General features: G+C 44.5%; 1 protein-coding gene across 3 annotated transcripts in view; it reads right to left on the bottom strand.

Moving 5' to 3' along the window:
- QRICH2 (glutamine rich 2) overlaps positions 1–15,074 on the bottom strand; it is a 74,586-nt gene that overhangs the window by 13,203 nt on the left and 46,309 nt on the right. For all 3 annotated transcript variants that reach the window (XM_083147935.1, XM_083147937.1, XM_083147936.1), the window contains exons 10-11: positions 5,144–5,265; positions 3,477–3,542 (exon numbers count right to left, since the gene is read on the bottom strand). In XM_083147935.1, coding sequence (XP_083004061.1) covers positions 3,477–3,542; positions 5,144–5,265 — 188 coding nt within the window. The remainder of the gene's footprint in view (positions 1–3,476; positions 3,543–5,143; positions 5,266–15,074) is intronic.

Below are 15,074 nucleotides of genomic sequence, written 5' to 3'. Positions count from 1 at the left end.
CAGGTAGCGGGGATGGCGTACAATATAGCGTCTATGAAAACGGAGGAAAGTTGGGACAAGGATTGACGGGCTGCGATGATTGGGCGTCCCGGGGGGTCAACAAGGGATTTATGGATTTTGGGTATACTGTAGATCACAGGAACCAATGGGAATTTGGGGATCAAGGCATCACTTAAAGTTGAATCGATCTTTTTGTCCAAGACAGCAGTAAGGAGTAAACTCTGTAGTTGTTTCAGGTAGATAGGGGTCGGATCTCTGGGGAGAAGTTGGTAAGTATGCAGGTCTGATAATTGTGCGTCCAATTCGGCTTTGTATTTGACGATTTGACCAAAATGACTATATTGGCCCCCCCATTGACTTTTTGGTGTCCTTATTGCAATTTGTTTTAATGAAAAATTATTTTGTACATGATGGTAAATTTTGGCTCCAAGTGAACGGTTGTTCAATGGGCTCTAACGCCGCACCGGCGTATGCGAACATCTACATGTTTGCCATTGAACAAAAGTTATTCTTTGATGTACCTAACCTGTGTGACAGAATTCTGCTATATCGTCGCTTCATTGACGACCTGCTCATCATCTGGGCAGGTCCCATTGATGACTTTAAAGCCCACATTGACACACACAACCTTAGTGACAGCCCTGTCAAACTGACCATGACGTGTGACCGCAATTGTATTCATTTCCTTGATGTATCATTACGTTTGCTTAATGGTAAAATTGCGACAAGTCTCTATCAGAAAGAAACTGATAGAAATAACCTCCTACACGGCAATAGTGCGCACCCAGCCAGCCTCAAAAAAGGCTTGCCGTATTCGCAAATTATCCGTATTAAACGCATTGTATCCGACCCTGCTGAATCTGAACTTCAGATTGATGCCTTGTTAAACAGATTCGCCGCCAGAGGCTATGGTTGGAAGGATCTCTTTGCAGCTAGAGAGCGAGCCTCTAGACTCACTCGTGAACAACTCTTGTCACCAAAAATACAGAAACAAGAACCCCCGATGATCCCCTGGGTCACCAAATATACAACTGCCAGTCCATCTGTCAATAAGGTGTCAAAAAGTCTTTGGCCAATTATCTAAAGTGATAAAGAAATCAACATCCCTAATACCCGATTACTTGCCTGCTATCAGCAATCACCAAACCTACGTGATATGTTAGTAAAAACTGATATCACGATGTTTAATGCGCCCGTACAATCCAAACCCAGAGGTTGTATTAGATGCACCTGCACGGTCTGCGCATGCATGATCCCAGGTAATTTATTTTACCATCCACAGCAGGGCACCAAATTCACCATTCGGCACACCTTGAGCTGTGAATCCAAATTCGTAGTGTACCAATTAATTTGCCCCTGCGGTCTATCTTATATAGGCAAAACTGAGCGATCATTCAAAGAACGCATCACCACACACAGGTCGACCATCAGACAAGCGCTCGCAGGTGGCAAGTGTGACTTACCTGTATCTAAACATTTTGTCACTTTTAAACATTCTTTGCCATCCCTGAGGTACCGCATGATTGACCATGTGCCACCGAACATCAGGGGTGGAAATCGTGGTCTGTCCCTACTAAAATGTGAAACAAGGTGGATATACAGGCTTGATACGCTGTCACCAAAAGGTCTTAATGAGCATCTGGGCATTGGCTCTCTCTCCAGAAAATGATCCATGTATGGCCGCTCGCTTTACACCTGTTCAATAGCTCCCCGACACTAGGGGACCCCTCCTAGTCTATCGTATGGTGTGTATATATTTTGCATACGTACATCCAGTCACCCTTAGCATGAAGTTTTGGTATTGACACAGTGACAGTATTCCCTTAGTGTTTACTCCTGACGCTACATTCTTACCGTGACGTACTCTCCTCACTTGCATATCCATGTATTGTTTTGTTCCATTTGTATATATCGTATTCATGTGTCACTATGGTAACGGGTTGCTATGGTGATGGTTGCACGACCTGTCAGTTACATGACGTCAGTCTCTCTGCGCCCACTGCGTGGACGGCCAGACTGTGCGCTGACTTGCTAACACTGGGGTGTATAAAGGTATGTCACTTTCTTTTGTTTGTTGCCTGATGAAAATGTCTAAATAAAGACATTGAAACGTTGCTTTAAACCGGTTTCCTGTCTGGTTAATATGCGGGGAGTGCCACACCACCAAAAATTGTTTGATATATATATATATATATATATTATATTATATTATATTATATTATATTATATATTCTTTTGTGGAGTCATTCTGTTTTACCTGTTCTCTTATTGATCATTGTCCACGTAGCTCCTACACTAACACATTTTTATATCTAGAATTTGTTTTTGTTTCTTTGGCATAATTGTTCTCTGCTACTGTATACTTGTGCTGTATGTTTTATTATACATGTAATGCTTCAATAGAAAAGCATTTGTTGTAGCGTTGATAAATGCACTATGGGTGGTTCCACATGAAGGGGATTATATGATTAGATGGGAGTTCTGTTGAAGATGGGATGTTGATATGGACATCCTATTCCATTTTTAGCTCCTAGAAAGAGCTAAATAAATAAGCATATTCTGTTTGTTTGCTTTTGGCAACATCCCATCTTCAATAGAAGTCCCATCTTCGTAAATAAATCCGATTTTATGCCAATAATTTGCCTTCCTCTTTAACGTAAAAACTCTGATTCCATGGACAAAGGTTCCCTCCCTTACTTTTGTGAGATTTAGGATTTTCAAAAATTCCAGTCTTGAAGCCCTGCTAGTTGCCGCCTTCTCATAGTTCTGATAACAATTGTTATGATGTAAAGGGTCTACAGTGACTAGGTTGACATGGCAAAAGATTGAAATGGCAATGGTCTACAAATTAAAAAAGGTCAACATGAGTTTTTTTGGGTCTCCATTTGTAGATTTCATCACATGGACTTAAATTTTTTGTATTGCGTCCCCTTGCATGCTTGCTTTCCTTGCCATGCTTTTGGTGCATTTAACTGCTTCTAGTCCAATTGGATGGTTCATTTTGAAATAATAGAAGAGAACTCGTGTAGCTTTTTCATGTTTTGACTATTGCCATGTCAACCCTTTTGCTACAGTCAACCTTTGTACATGTTGACATATCGAATGGACACTGATAGCAATATAATTTTTCAATAAGTTTTGTGTCAACACAAATGGTTTTTAATCTAATAACCAAAAGTTGGTGCACCTGTAGCAAATATTTGCATCATTTATCAATGCTTCATTTACTTCCATTACTGCAGAGTCACTGTATGTTTTTAATCCATTTGTTTGTTCCCTGAAAGGCGTTTTTTGAATTCTTTTTTTTTTTATAAAGAACCCTTGAAATTTTACCTTTTTGTAACATTTCAGGTTATTTACTTGACTTTTAATTGCTTAAACTGAAAAATTGTGGTGTTCTAGCAAAATTCTCTGAAGAAAATAACGTCACAGAAATACAGAATCCACATTTTTATACATGACAAAGTAGAACTTACTGCCCTGGCACCATCATGTTCACTGGACGGTCACAAGAGATGCAATGAAATCTTGTTATCAGCTGCCTGGGGGGAAATAAACGTAGAGTCTGAAATTTGCATCCCGATAGAGGGAATCTATACAGGGTTATGGTAAGTGTGTATCTTCTCTGGGTATTGGTTGTAGCCAGGTCCCCTAAATTAGGCTACACCTCTCTCCAGTACTAGCACAGATTGCATTGCATTGCATGTGCATCCGTTGTGCATGCAATGCGATGCAATGTGCTTGCACATACTTTTTGTACTTAGGTTTCATCACATTGCATCGCATTGCATGCACAACGGATGCATATGCAATGCAATGCAATCCGTGCTAGTACAGCACGCCCACAAAGCAGCGTGTATGGGCTGCTTAAGGCTCACCCATGCTCTCTGCAGCAATATGACATGATCAAAATACATGTTATAGCAATACATGAATCTGCAAAACCAGAAGGGTTTTTTAGTGTAATAGTGCACAACTTATTTATAATACTATGATCTGTATGTGATATTTTTCTCTGTATTTGCATCCCATAAATGGGTATATATTTTCTGTACATTTATAATGCTAATGTATTGTGTTTTAATGTATAGTAGTCAGATGTAATGTTAATAGTTTTTTGTGCAATAGTTGAAAAATATGGCAATTCATTTGCAATCTAAGGCAGGAATATGACCGTGTGCTAGCCAGATTCATACCACTAGATAAATGACATCTCAGCAATGACTTAAATTAAATATCTGGAATCTGAAACTCTAGACCACATGTTCTCAAACTCAGGGCAAGATATACTTAAGGCCTCCATACACTAGTGAGATTTGATCCAATTTGACCCGATTCCGATGGATAGGGCTGATAAATTGGACCAAATCTCCTGTTTTGACACCCCGTCTGCATCGATCCGAGTCAGGAGGTTGGATGGGCTTCACATGTGATAGGAGAGGGATGCAGAGAGGCGACAAGTGGATGCACATAGGATGAAGTTCGCGGAGAGCCAGGCAGGGGACACAGGAGGCTAGGTGCAAAAAAAAAAAAAAATCCCATACAAATAAATAGGAAGCCACTGATTGACATTTTTTTTTTTTGCAGCTCGATTCCCGGCTCCTCAGTCCCCGCTCTCCGTAAACCACGCCCTGCTCCCTCCGCATTCCGGGAGTTGCATGTGATTTATCACATGCAAAACTTGGCACATCAAGTGCCAAATCAAAAGCCCTCGGAGAGCTGCCGGGGCAAACCAGTCCTTTGGACAAGTCGGCCTAATGTATGGGGGGACTTAAGTCTTGAATAGTGATAAAATGGAGAGTGAGAAACCACCAACCAATCAGCTCCTAGCTGTCCATTTTCAGACACAGTCTGTGACATGAAAATGTGGAGCTGATTGGCTGGTGGTTTATCACTCTCCGTTTTATCACACTTCAAGCTTAGTTTATCTGGCCCTTGGTCCTCAGGACCTGACACAGTTCATGTTTTATTTGTGGATTTTTTATTGTGTGACAGTTGGTGATACAGTTCTCCTGCTGGGTGACCTGTGGACCAGGTGAGAGCCATTACTGTACACCATAAAGAGAATCCTTATATTATCTGTAGTGCTTTATTTATTATACAAATTGCCCTTTCCCCTTTGTGTTCTACATTTGGTGCTTACTTGCGGATACCTGCTGCTTCATCTGATTCATACTGGGCAGGACGCTCTTTCAGCAATTGTCGAATTTCTTTCCAACGGTCTTCTAACTTATTCTTAAAAGGATCCAGCTCCATGCGGTCCAACTGTACAAGGGAATCGTATATAATCAGTGCACACACACACACACTATATGTACAAACTTATGCTGACTCCTGACCATTACACTGACACGGACTGTAATTACAGTGTATATAAAAACCATGTACTTTAATATGGAATTTGTCCCCCTTTTGCATCTACTGTATAACATCTTCCACTCTTCTACGAAGGCGTCCTACTAGATCTTGGAGTGTTTCTGTGGGAAAAGCATTTATGAGGTAAGGTATTGATGGAGGATGTTCCAGTTCATCCAAAAGGTGCTCGATAGGGTTAAGATCAGTACTCTGTGCAGGCCAGTCAATTTCTTCTACACCAAATCATGTCATAGTCCTTGCACACATAGCATTGGTCAAAATGCCTTGGCATGCTGAAGCATTACGATTGCTCTTCCCTGCAGGTAGGGGGTCTAGCCCAAACCCTAAATAACTGCCCCACACCATTATCCCTCCACCAAACTTCACCTTTGGCATAATACAGTCAGGCAGGTAATGTTTTCCAGGCATCCACCAAACCCAGACTCGCACCCATCTGCCTGCCAAACAGAGAAGAGTGATTCATCACTCCACAGAATACGTTTTTCCACTGCTCCACAATCAGTGTTGGTGTGCTTTATACCACTCCGTCCGACACTTGGCATTGGACTAGGTGATGTGAGGCTTGCATGATGCTGCTCAGCCATGGTAACCCATTAAGCTCCAGCTGTACAGTTTTTGTGCTTACATAAATGCCAGTATAATTTCGAAACTCTTCAGCAATGGAATCAGCAGCACATTTACCGCTTCTAAGCAGCATGCACCTTACTGGCTGAGTTCCAGTTATTCATAAATCCTTCAACTTTCTAATAATATCACTCACAATCACGGTCTGCTTGCAAAGGTGGAATCCTATCACAGTACCACGCTTAAAAGTCACTGAGCTTGTCAGGACAACTTAATTTGTATCATAAATGCGACAACAGGTGTGATTGAAATATCTGAAGAACAGATGAGTGAAAATCCTTTTTGCCCTCATAGTGTATTCTTTATATGTATGTTATATAGCCAGTTACACACACACACACACACACACACACACACACACACACACACACACACACACACACACACACACACACACACACACTTTACTTTAATTAGATAGACCATTTCAAATTGTAAATGTGGAATCGTCCTAACAAGCTAATCTATTTTAAGCAGACAAATGCAATAAAGCTTCAGCTATGACTTCTCTGAACACTGTTTAATGCTATTTGATTGTATCTTTAGTCCTAGGCAGAAATGAGAAGGTGCCTTTCGAAATGTTGTTATTACCTACCATATTTTATAATGATAAAACACATCAGGCCAATATGGGCATGATTTGCAGTGTCAATAACAAATCGTGCATATTATCTAATAGGTACGCTCAATTGTTCAGTTCTGCACACAGTGGTGTAGCTAGGTGCCACGGTGCCCGTAGCAAGGGCATGTTTTGTGCCTCCCCTACCCCCACGATTTGTAGTTTGGGGGGACTCTTGCACATCAAAAAGGGGGCGTGGCCTAGCATACCACACACTGTAATGCCCATTGCACAGTTTAGCGCACTTTGTAATACCCATTACGCATGAAGCCACATGCCGTAAGGCCACACATTATGCCCATTACATGCTATATAACAAACCGTAATGCCCATTACACATCTGACACAAGTTCCACTTACCTACATGCTCATTGCTAGGAACGTTGCCAAGGTGGCTGAAATCGCTTGTTTCCAAGGGGTGGACTAAAATTGCTCGTTGCCAAGGGGGATTAAATAGCTAATTGCTAAGGGGGACTGCAGCCCACAACCCCTTCCTGCTCTCTGCTCTGCCCTGTTCGCCGCTATTTTCAATGAAGTCTACCGCTGGACCACTAGCCAATAGGCACTTGCGGTCCAGCATCCATCAATGCTGCTTCTGATTGGCTGCTGGGCCACAAAAGCCTATTGGCTAGCCGTCCAGAGGGAGACTTAATAGCGGCAGACAGGGCAGCTGAGCTCAGCCGGGCAGAGCAGGGAGCGGGCTGCATGGCTCCGGCGCCCTTTGATCTCTGAGCTCGTGCTCTGCCCTCCCAACGCCCCTGCCAGTACAGCCAACCAGATTATGTGGCATGTGCATATAAATTGAGGATAGGACTGAGTACCAAGTAAATTTGTCAAGAAAACATTTTTATTCATCATCATGACCTGCAATGTTTACCTTTTATATAGGAAATATAATCCTTAATTTACTGAACATTTATTATTTGAATATATGTAACAAATGTGAGCGATGCTGGCATTATTTTAGCAGATATATTTTGCACATCTCTCACAAAGATGTTGGCACTCAAAGGGTTAAATCCTGTTGGTGTGTGCCAACAATCTTGCATGATATGAGGTTTAATTAATTTGGCCCAACCATTGGCAGGATTTCCGGTCATCCTGGTGTTTTATCCACCCTAAATGTTGGTTTCCACCATATTCCATTCAGTACCAAATCTCTATCAGTTTACATAGGACATACTGTACAGTACCAGCCCTATGATAGACACTAACACACACACACACACAATATTCGGTACTTGTGTAGTTTCACGGCAGCAGTTATGTAGTTAGAGTAGCATCCCTGTCAGAATCAGCGTAGTGTTCCCGCGGCCGGCATAGTTAGCGCAGTCCATCAGTAGTAGCGTAGGCCAGCATAGTTAGTGTAGTCAGTCAAAGGTAGTTTAGTGTTCCCGCGGCCGCTTAGTGTAGTTAGCGTAGTCAGCGTCCCTGTCAGAAGTAGCGTAGTGTATGATATGGCAGGTGTGAATGTTTTCTTTAAACACCCCCACTACCCACACGTTGTGTCCTCCCGACTTGTTCATACCCCCACTATCCACGTCGGCATGGAGTTGACTTTATAAAGTGTGGCGAGCCACCGAGCCCGAAACATGGTGAGCGGACGTGGAATACGCTCACCATGCTTTGGGCTCGGTGGCTCGCTGCACTCACCACACTTTATAAAATCAACTCCACGCCGACGTGGATAGTGGGTATGAACAAGTCGGGAGGACGTGTAACGCATCCCCTCGCTGCGCTCGCCACACTTTGGGCTGGCATGGATAGTGGGGGTTTCAAATGGAGGCATTTGCCAGTATGTAACATGGAGCACTGGCAAATGCCTCCTTTATTGTGCATGAGACGCACTTGCGGCCGCATCCCCCCTTTGTGCAGGAGATACACGTGCTACTGAACCCCCTAACCCTGTCAGCAGGGTTGCCGTATCCTGCCGCAATACTTACTGAAACACTCACGCATCTGAGACGCTCCTACATCTCAGACAGATGGACTGCCTCTCCGCCGGTGCCTGCATTATCCAGCGTCTGCCAGTGGAGAGGGGATCATGCGGGTGCCGGTGCTGTGTGAGAGGCACTCACTAGGCTTGCCGGGGACAGAGCTGCAGCTCCCGGGGACAGTACAGTGGCTACGCTAACTACGCAGGGCTGCAGCGGAGACATTACACTTACTACTCTAGGCAACCGTTGGGCTATGCTGACAAGGTAGCTTAGTCTGCTGCCGTGAAACTACACAAGTAAGGCAGCCGTTGGGCTACACTGATAGTGTAGCTTCAAACGTAGCGTAGGCTGCGGCTGTGAAACTACACAAGTACCCAATATTCTATATGGATACATTTTAATAAGCATCCATCTTCATTTTTCCTATGTTCTTGATTCACATGCACAATTATAGATGTCACACAATTCAGTCACTTTCTGTGGTAAAGATAACAAAAGGGTCAGACATACTGTTCTCTCCCCCTTAAAACACAGCAATGGCTGCTCTCTGTATTTCAAAAGATTACTCGCTCAGCTATGTAGAGTTGTAGATGCTTAAGGTTGTAGTTGTAGTTTTCCACTGCTAAGGATTAAGGGCATAAGCTTGACTCCAGACAAGGTAAGACGTCAGGTCTGGCGTGTGACAATTTACTGATTTACACTGATGAAATTCTCTAAATGTTGAAGATATTAAATTAGTTTATAATCTTCTAGCAGCCACAGAAAATGAAAAAAGTGTTTTTACCAAGTGAAATAATAAAAAAATAAGTAACAAAATTGATATTGATTCTGTGCTTTATAGGGATGCAATTACAATATTCACGCAAACGTTTTTCAACTGTGTGTGTGTGTGTGTGTGTGTGTGTGTGTGCCTCCAATTCACTAAAATGTCACACATGGCATGTGTCACACCTATAGTCAATTTATGGATAGCCATACTTGAGGAGGCTTAATTAGAAACTTAGTTCTTTTGATTTACCTATTGGTACTCATGCATGGACATCACCAAAACCTGGATTGTTAGTATGTTTTGAGTACTGAGGTTAGGAAACGCTAATCTAGACGTGGTTGGGGTGGCACGCATGAAGATGGTCCTTCTTATGGGAGTGTTACTGAACTGGTTGCAAACTCAGGAGCTTAATTGCTCACATTGGACCCCATAGTCTGGTGCAGTTTCTGAGCATGATTGCAAGTTGAGTGCAGTAGAGGAGAGGCATGCTGATTTCCAATTTCTCTTTCAATGACACAGCTCAACATTGGGATGTAGGAGGGTCCGCAGGAGCCAGGCACCTATCCTAAAGCTTTTGGAGGGTAGGCTCCTCCCTTCTGCATCCCAGACTCTTCAGTTCGTGTTAGGTGCCCACTGGAGTGGGTGCTATTCTAAAGGGCTGCCGGAGCAGCCGAAGGATTAGTGTTAGTTAGGGTTTTTATTATTTTATTAACTTTTACACTAGCTAGGTAGGCACAGTGTGAGGATTCTCATTAGTGAATCCTCACACTGCTAGCGCAGCAGGAGCTGACAGAAGCGCGTCCTGTCAGCTCGCTGTGCACAGGGGAGACGCTGTCTGGCCTCCCTGTGCAGCGCTTACAGCTTCTTTTAAGAAGCTGCCTGGGCTCCGGAGCGCTCTGAAACCGGCTTCACGCTAGGTGGGGATCAAGGGGGACAGGCGCTCGGTGATGGCGGTGGCCATTTTCTGCGGAGCTTACACACTGAGCTCCTAGATGAGAGGACAGCAGTGTGTTACAGGCATGTTCCAAGTGGTCCCCAGTGGAGGGGGAGATACTGGAACTAGGAGATCCTGCAATGGGAGCGGCTGTCTGGGGGTGGTTGGCGCCAAAAGTCACGGACCCCGCAGCAGCAGGGACTTGGTCTCTTCCCTCACTCTGTTTTGGCGCCATTCGGAACCCTTGCAGCGGAGCTGAGCTGGCTGACAGATCCTGACAGAGTGATTGGATTTCCTGGGCATCGTTTTCCCCATTCTGAAGACTACAGACAGCTAAGTGACTGAGTACATTGGCTCTGTGTAAACGCCTGTACATTTTGCGCTGTGACTGTGTTATTTGTGAACATCATGTCTGTGCATCAGTCTGTGGTTTTGGGGGAGGGAGCCCCAGATACATTGAGCGCTTGCAGTGTTTGTGCACTGAAATTTGCCCCTGAGCAGATGACCAAAGGGGGCTTGTGTAATGCTTGCGCTGCTGTGAAACCCATGGGGAGTGAACCCCAGAGGGTAGAGCAATTGGAACCCGCGTGGGCCAGTGCCCTGGGCAGGTCTGTAAATGCCTTAGTGCAATTGCTGGATAGACAGAGTGATGTCTTGGTAGATTCTCAGAGACCTATGTCATCATCTCAGCAGTCCTCTGGCTCCTTGCCTCTGACCCAGGCAGATCCTGGTTTTCTTCAGGTCATGCAGGATACTGCTAAGGGGATTAACAGGTTTAGTGAATTGCTAGACAAGATTGATGTTGATACTGTGGGGACCCCTAAAAGGACTTATTCAGTGCCTTTAGTGGTTGATGATGAGGATGGAGCATATGCAGACATTCCCTGGGAGCAAGGTGATGATTTTGAGGATTCCTCAGCCGCAGGGGTGGAGGATTTGATCACTGCTGTTAAACAGACTTTGAATTTGTCTGTGGAAGATAAAACCCCCGCAAAAGGTGTGTTTAAACGGCAGCGTAAGGAAGCTGTTACCTTCCTGGCAGATGAAGGTTTACAGGATTTATTGGAAGGAGCGTGGAAAACGCCCGATAAAAGGCTACAAATGCCAAAGAGATTCCTCAGTTTATACCCCATGCCTGAGGCTCATGCAGATCTCTGGGAGAAAGTTCCAGTGGTAGATGCTTCTGTGGCACGTTTGTCAAAAGCCACTGTGCTACCAGTGCAAGGGGGAGCAGCTTTTAACCCCTTCCCGACATTTGACGTACATTTACGTCATGGCCGGGATGTACTTCCCGACACATGGCATAAATGTACGTCATGACTTCAAACTGTCACTGCGTCTCGAGACGCAGTGACAGAGGGACGATGTCTGCTGTCCCTGACAGCAGACATGTCCCTGCATGCCCAGGGGGGGCTGCGATGTCGCCCCCCCGTCGGCGATCGCTGTGATTGGCTGTTCAGTGTGAACAGCCATTCACAGCGTTTTCCTGTGTTACCAGCGAATCAGACGCTCGGTAACACAGGTGTCAATCACCGCCGGGCGTCAGGGGGCATGAGGGGGTCATCGGTGACGATGACACCTCACCCCACCTGCCCCCAAGGCTGTGATTGGTCCGTGGGACCCACGGACCAATCACAGCCAAGGCGCGACATTTAAACTAACGGTGACTGCGCTGCAGACGCCATTCCGGTCTGGAATAGCGTGCAGAGCGGTCACCGTGCCTATCTGCCGTGATACTGACCTGATCCTTGCTAATACTTACCTGATCCTTGCAAATACCTTACCTGATCACTTGATCACTGCTTGTAGCGTGCTGGACGCTTCCTGGATCTGACTTCTTGGGACTTCCTGCTGCTGCTGCAGTGTGATAGAGAGATAGAGAGAGAGATAGAGAGATAGTGACAGAGAGAGCTATATTTTGTGTCTGCTACCCCCCCTTTTTGGGGGTGCAGGGTTTTTTTATATATAAATAACTGTCAGTGCTGCTGCTGCAGTGTCATAGAGCGATAGATAGTGATAGATAGTGATAGATAGTGAGAGATAGTGAGAGATAGTGAGAGATAGAGAGATTTGTGTCTGCTACCCCCCCTTTTTGGGGGTGCAGGTTTTTTTTTTATATATATAACTGTCAGTGCTGCTGCTGCAGTGTCATAGAGTGAGAGATAGAGAGATAGAGAGAGATAGTGACAGAGAGTGATAGAGAGTGTATATTTTGTGTCTGCTACCCCCCCTTTTTGGGGGTGCAGGTTTTTTTTATACATATAACTGTCAGTGCTGCTGCTGCAGTGTCCTAGAGTGATAGATAGTGATAGATAGTGATAGATAGTGAGAGATAGTGATAGAGAGAGATAGAGAGAGATAGTGACAGAGAGTGATAGAGAGTGTATATTTTGTGTCTGCTACCCCCGCCTTTTGTGCTGATCACTATATCTGAGGTGATCAGCAACTTTTTGGGGGCGCAGAGGTTTTTTTTTTATATATACCTGTCAGTTGCTGCCAGTTGCACTGTCAGTTGCACCAAAGATTGTGCACCTGCTGCCCCTCACTGGTAATCAGTGTTGCATCACTGATCACCTTTTTTTTTTTTTGAGGCTGCTGTGGGTCTTTTTTTAATTTTTTTTTTTACACACACTGTGATTTTGTGGGTGTCCTGTGGCCACTGTGCGCTGATCAGTGACGTACATCACTGATCAGCTTTTTCGGCACAGGGTTGATCTATTTTTTTTTTTTTTGGATCAAATTCCTGTTGCCTTTGAGCGCTGTTCAGTGACGGACGTTACTGACCAACATCTGTGCTCAATTTTTGGCGCAGGACCTTTTTTTTTTTTTTTTTAGCCCCTTCAATTTTTTTTTTTTTTAATTGGGTTCAAATTCCTGTATAAAGTATTTTTTTTTTCTGCACTACATACACACTACACACTACATACCCCCTGGGTTGAAATAAAGTTTGTACCCCCCCCTACACTATACACGTGTTGAAACATTTCACTACCAGTAACACAAAAATAAAAATGGCATCCCAAATGTCATCCCAAATGTCATCCCAGTCATCCAGAAGAATGTATTCAGCGGAGGAGGCATATGCCATGCTTGCCTCTGATTCTGACACAGCCAGTGAGGCAAGCGGGGAATTTGAAGGATTCATCTTAACCTCATCTTCCTCCTCTAGTGATGAGGGACCCCCTCAAAGACGCCCCCGTAGAGCAGCTGAGACCCCCCCCCCAATAATTGATCTCGTATGGACCCCACCACCAGACAATTTTGAGCCCCAGGTTCCTGAGTTTTTGGCCATGCCAGGAATCCAATTTGATTCCACAGGTCTCAGAGAAATTGACTTTTTCAAATTATTTTTCTCTGATGATTTTATAAATTTAATTGTGGACCAAACTAATATATATGCCCAGCAGTTTATTGCTCAAAACCCCACGTCATCATTTGCTAGGTGGACCCCTGTAGATGCAGTAGAGATGATGACGTTTTGGGGTCTGGTGTTTCATATGGGCATAGTAAAAAAGCCAGAAATTAGGCAATATTGGAGTACAGATGTTCTGTACAGCACCCCATTTTACCGTATGGCCATGCCCCGGGCTCGATTTGAGACGATCCTTAAATTTTTGCATTACAACGATAATGCACAGTGCCCACCCAGAGATGATCCCACCTTTGACCGGCTATTCAAAGTCAGGCCGGTCATTGATCATTTCAGTGCCAAATTTGAAGAGATGTACATCCCAGATAAATTCATTTGCATAGACGAGTCCCTTATACATTTTAAAGGAAGGGTTAAATTCCGCCAGTACCTTCCCAGTAAGAGGGCAAGGTATGGCATAAAAATGTATAAGCTGTGTGAAAGCACCTCAGGGTACACCCACAGGTTTAGGGTATATGAAGGGAAGGATTCAAGAATTGAACCGCCAGAATGCCCCCCCTCCCTCGTAGGTGTTAGTGGAAAAATTGTCTGGGATTTAGTGCACCCCTTCCTGGATAAAGGTTATCACCTCTATGTGGATAACTTTTACACCAGCATCCCCCTGTTTAAGGCCCTTGGTTCAAGAGGTACAGCAGCTTGCGGTACTGTGCGCAAGAACCAAAGAGGCCTCCCAAAAACGCACATTGCCCAAGTAATGAGAAGGGGTGAAAGCAGGGGAATATGCACCGAAAATATGTTGTTGGTCAAATATAAGGACAAGAGGGATGTCCTTATACTGACAACAATTCACGGAGACAGTACCACCTCCGTCCCTGTACGAGGTACCAGTACCCACACCTCCAAACCTAATTGTATCCTGGATTACAATAGGTACATGGGCGGAGTGGATCTTTCAGATCAGGTACTGAAGCCGTACAGTGCCCTGCGGAAAACAAAAATCTGGTACAAGAAGCTGGCCGTGTATATCATCCAGATGGCACTGTATAACGCTTACGTGCTATTCCGTTCTACCGGCCAGAGGGGGACATTTATGCACTTTCAAGAGGAAGTCATAAAGGGCCTAGTATTTGGGAACCAGCAGGCAGAGGGCCCCAGTACTTCTAGTACTGGCCCCCGTATTGTACCAGGGCAGCATTTTCCTGATGAAATCCCCTCCACTGGAAAAAAGGGCAGGACACAAAAAAGGTGCAAAGTTTGCTATAAAAAGGGAATGCAAACTATTTTCCAGTGTGACACTTGCCCCGACAAACCCGGCCTATGTATAAAGGAGTGTTTTAAAATATACCACACATCTATGGATTTTTAGGTTCATCATTTCACCGTGCTTCGGGGGTCTTGCTAATGCCACATAGCACCCACCATTCATTCCACCAGAATCTGAGCCG

The sequence above is a fragment of the Crinia signifera genome, chromosome 6, assembly GCF_055691185.1.
Source record: "Crinia signifera chromosome 6, ASM5569118v1, whole genome shotgun sequence".
NCBI classification, from domain to species: Eukaryota; Metazoa; Chordata; class Amphibia; order Anura; family Myobatrachidae; genus Crinia; species Crinia signifera.
Note: the sequence above shows the minus strand (reverse complement) of the source record. Positions and strands in the feature narration are given on the sequence as shown.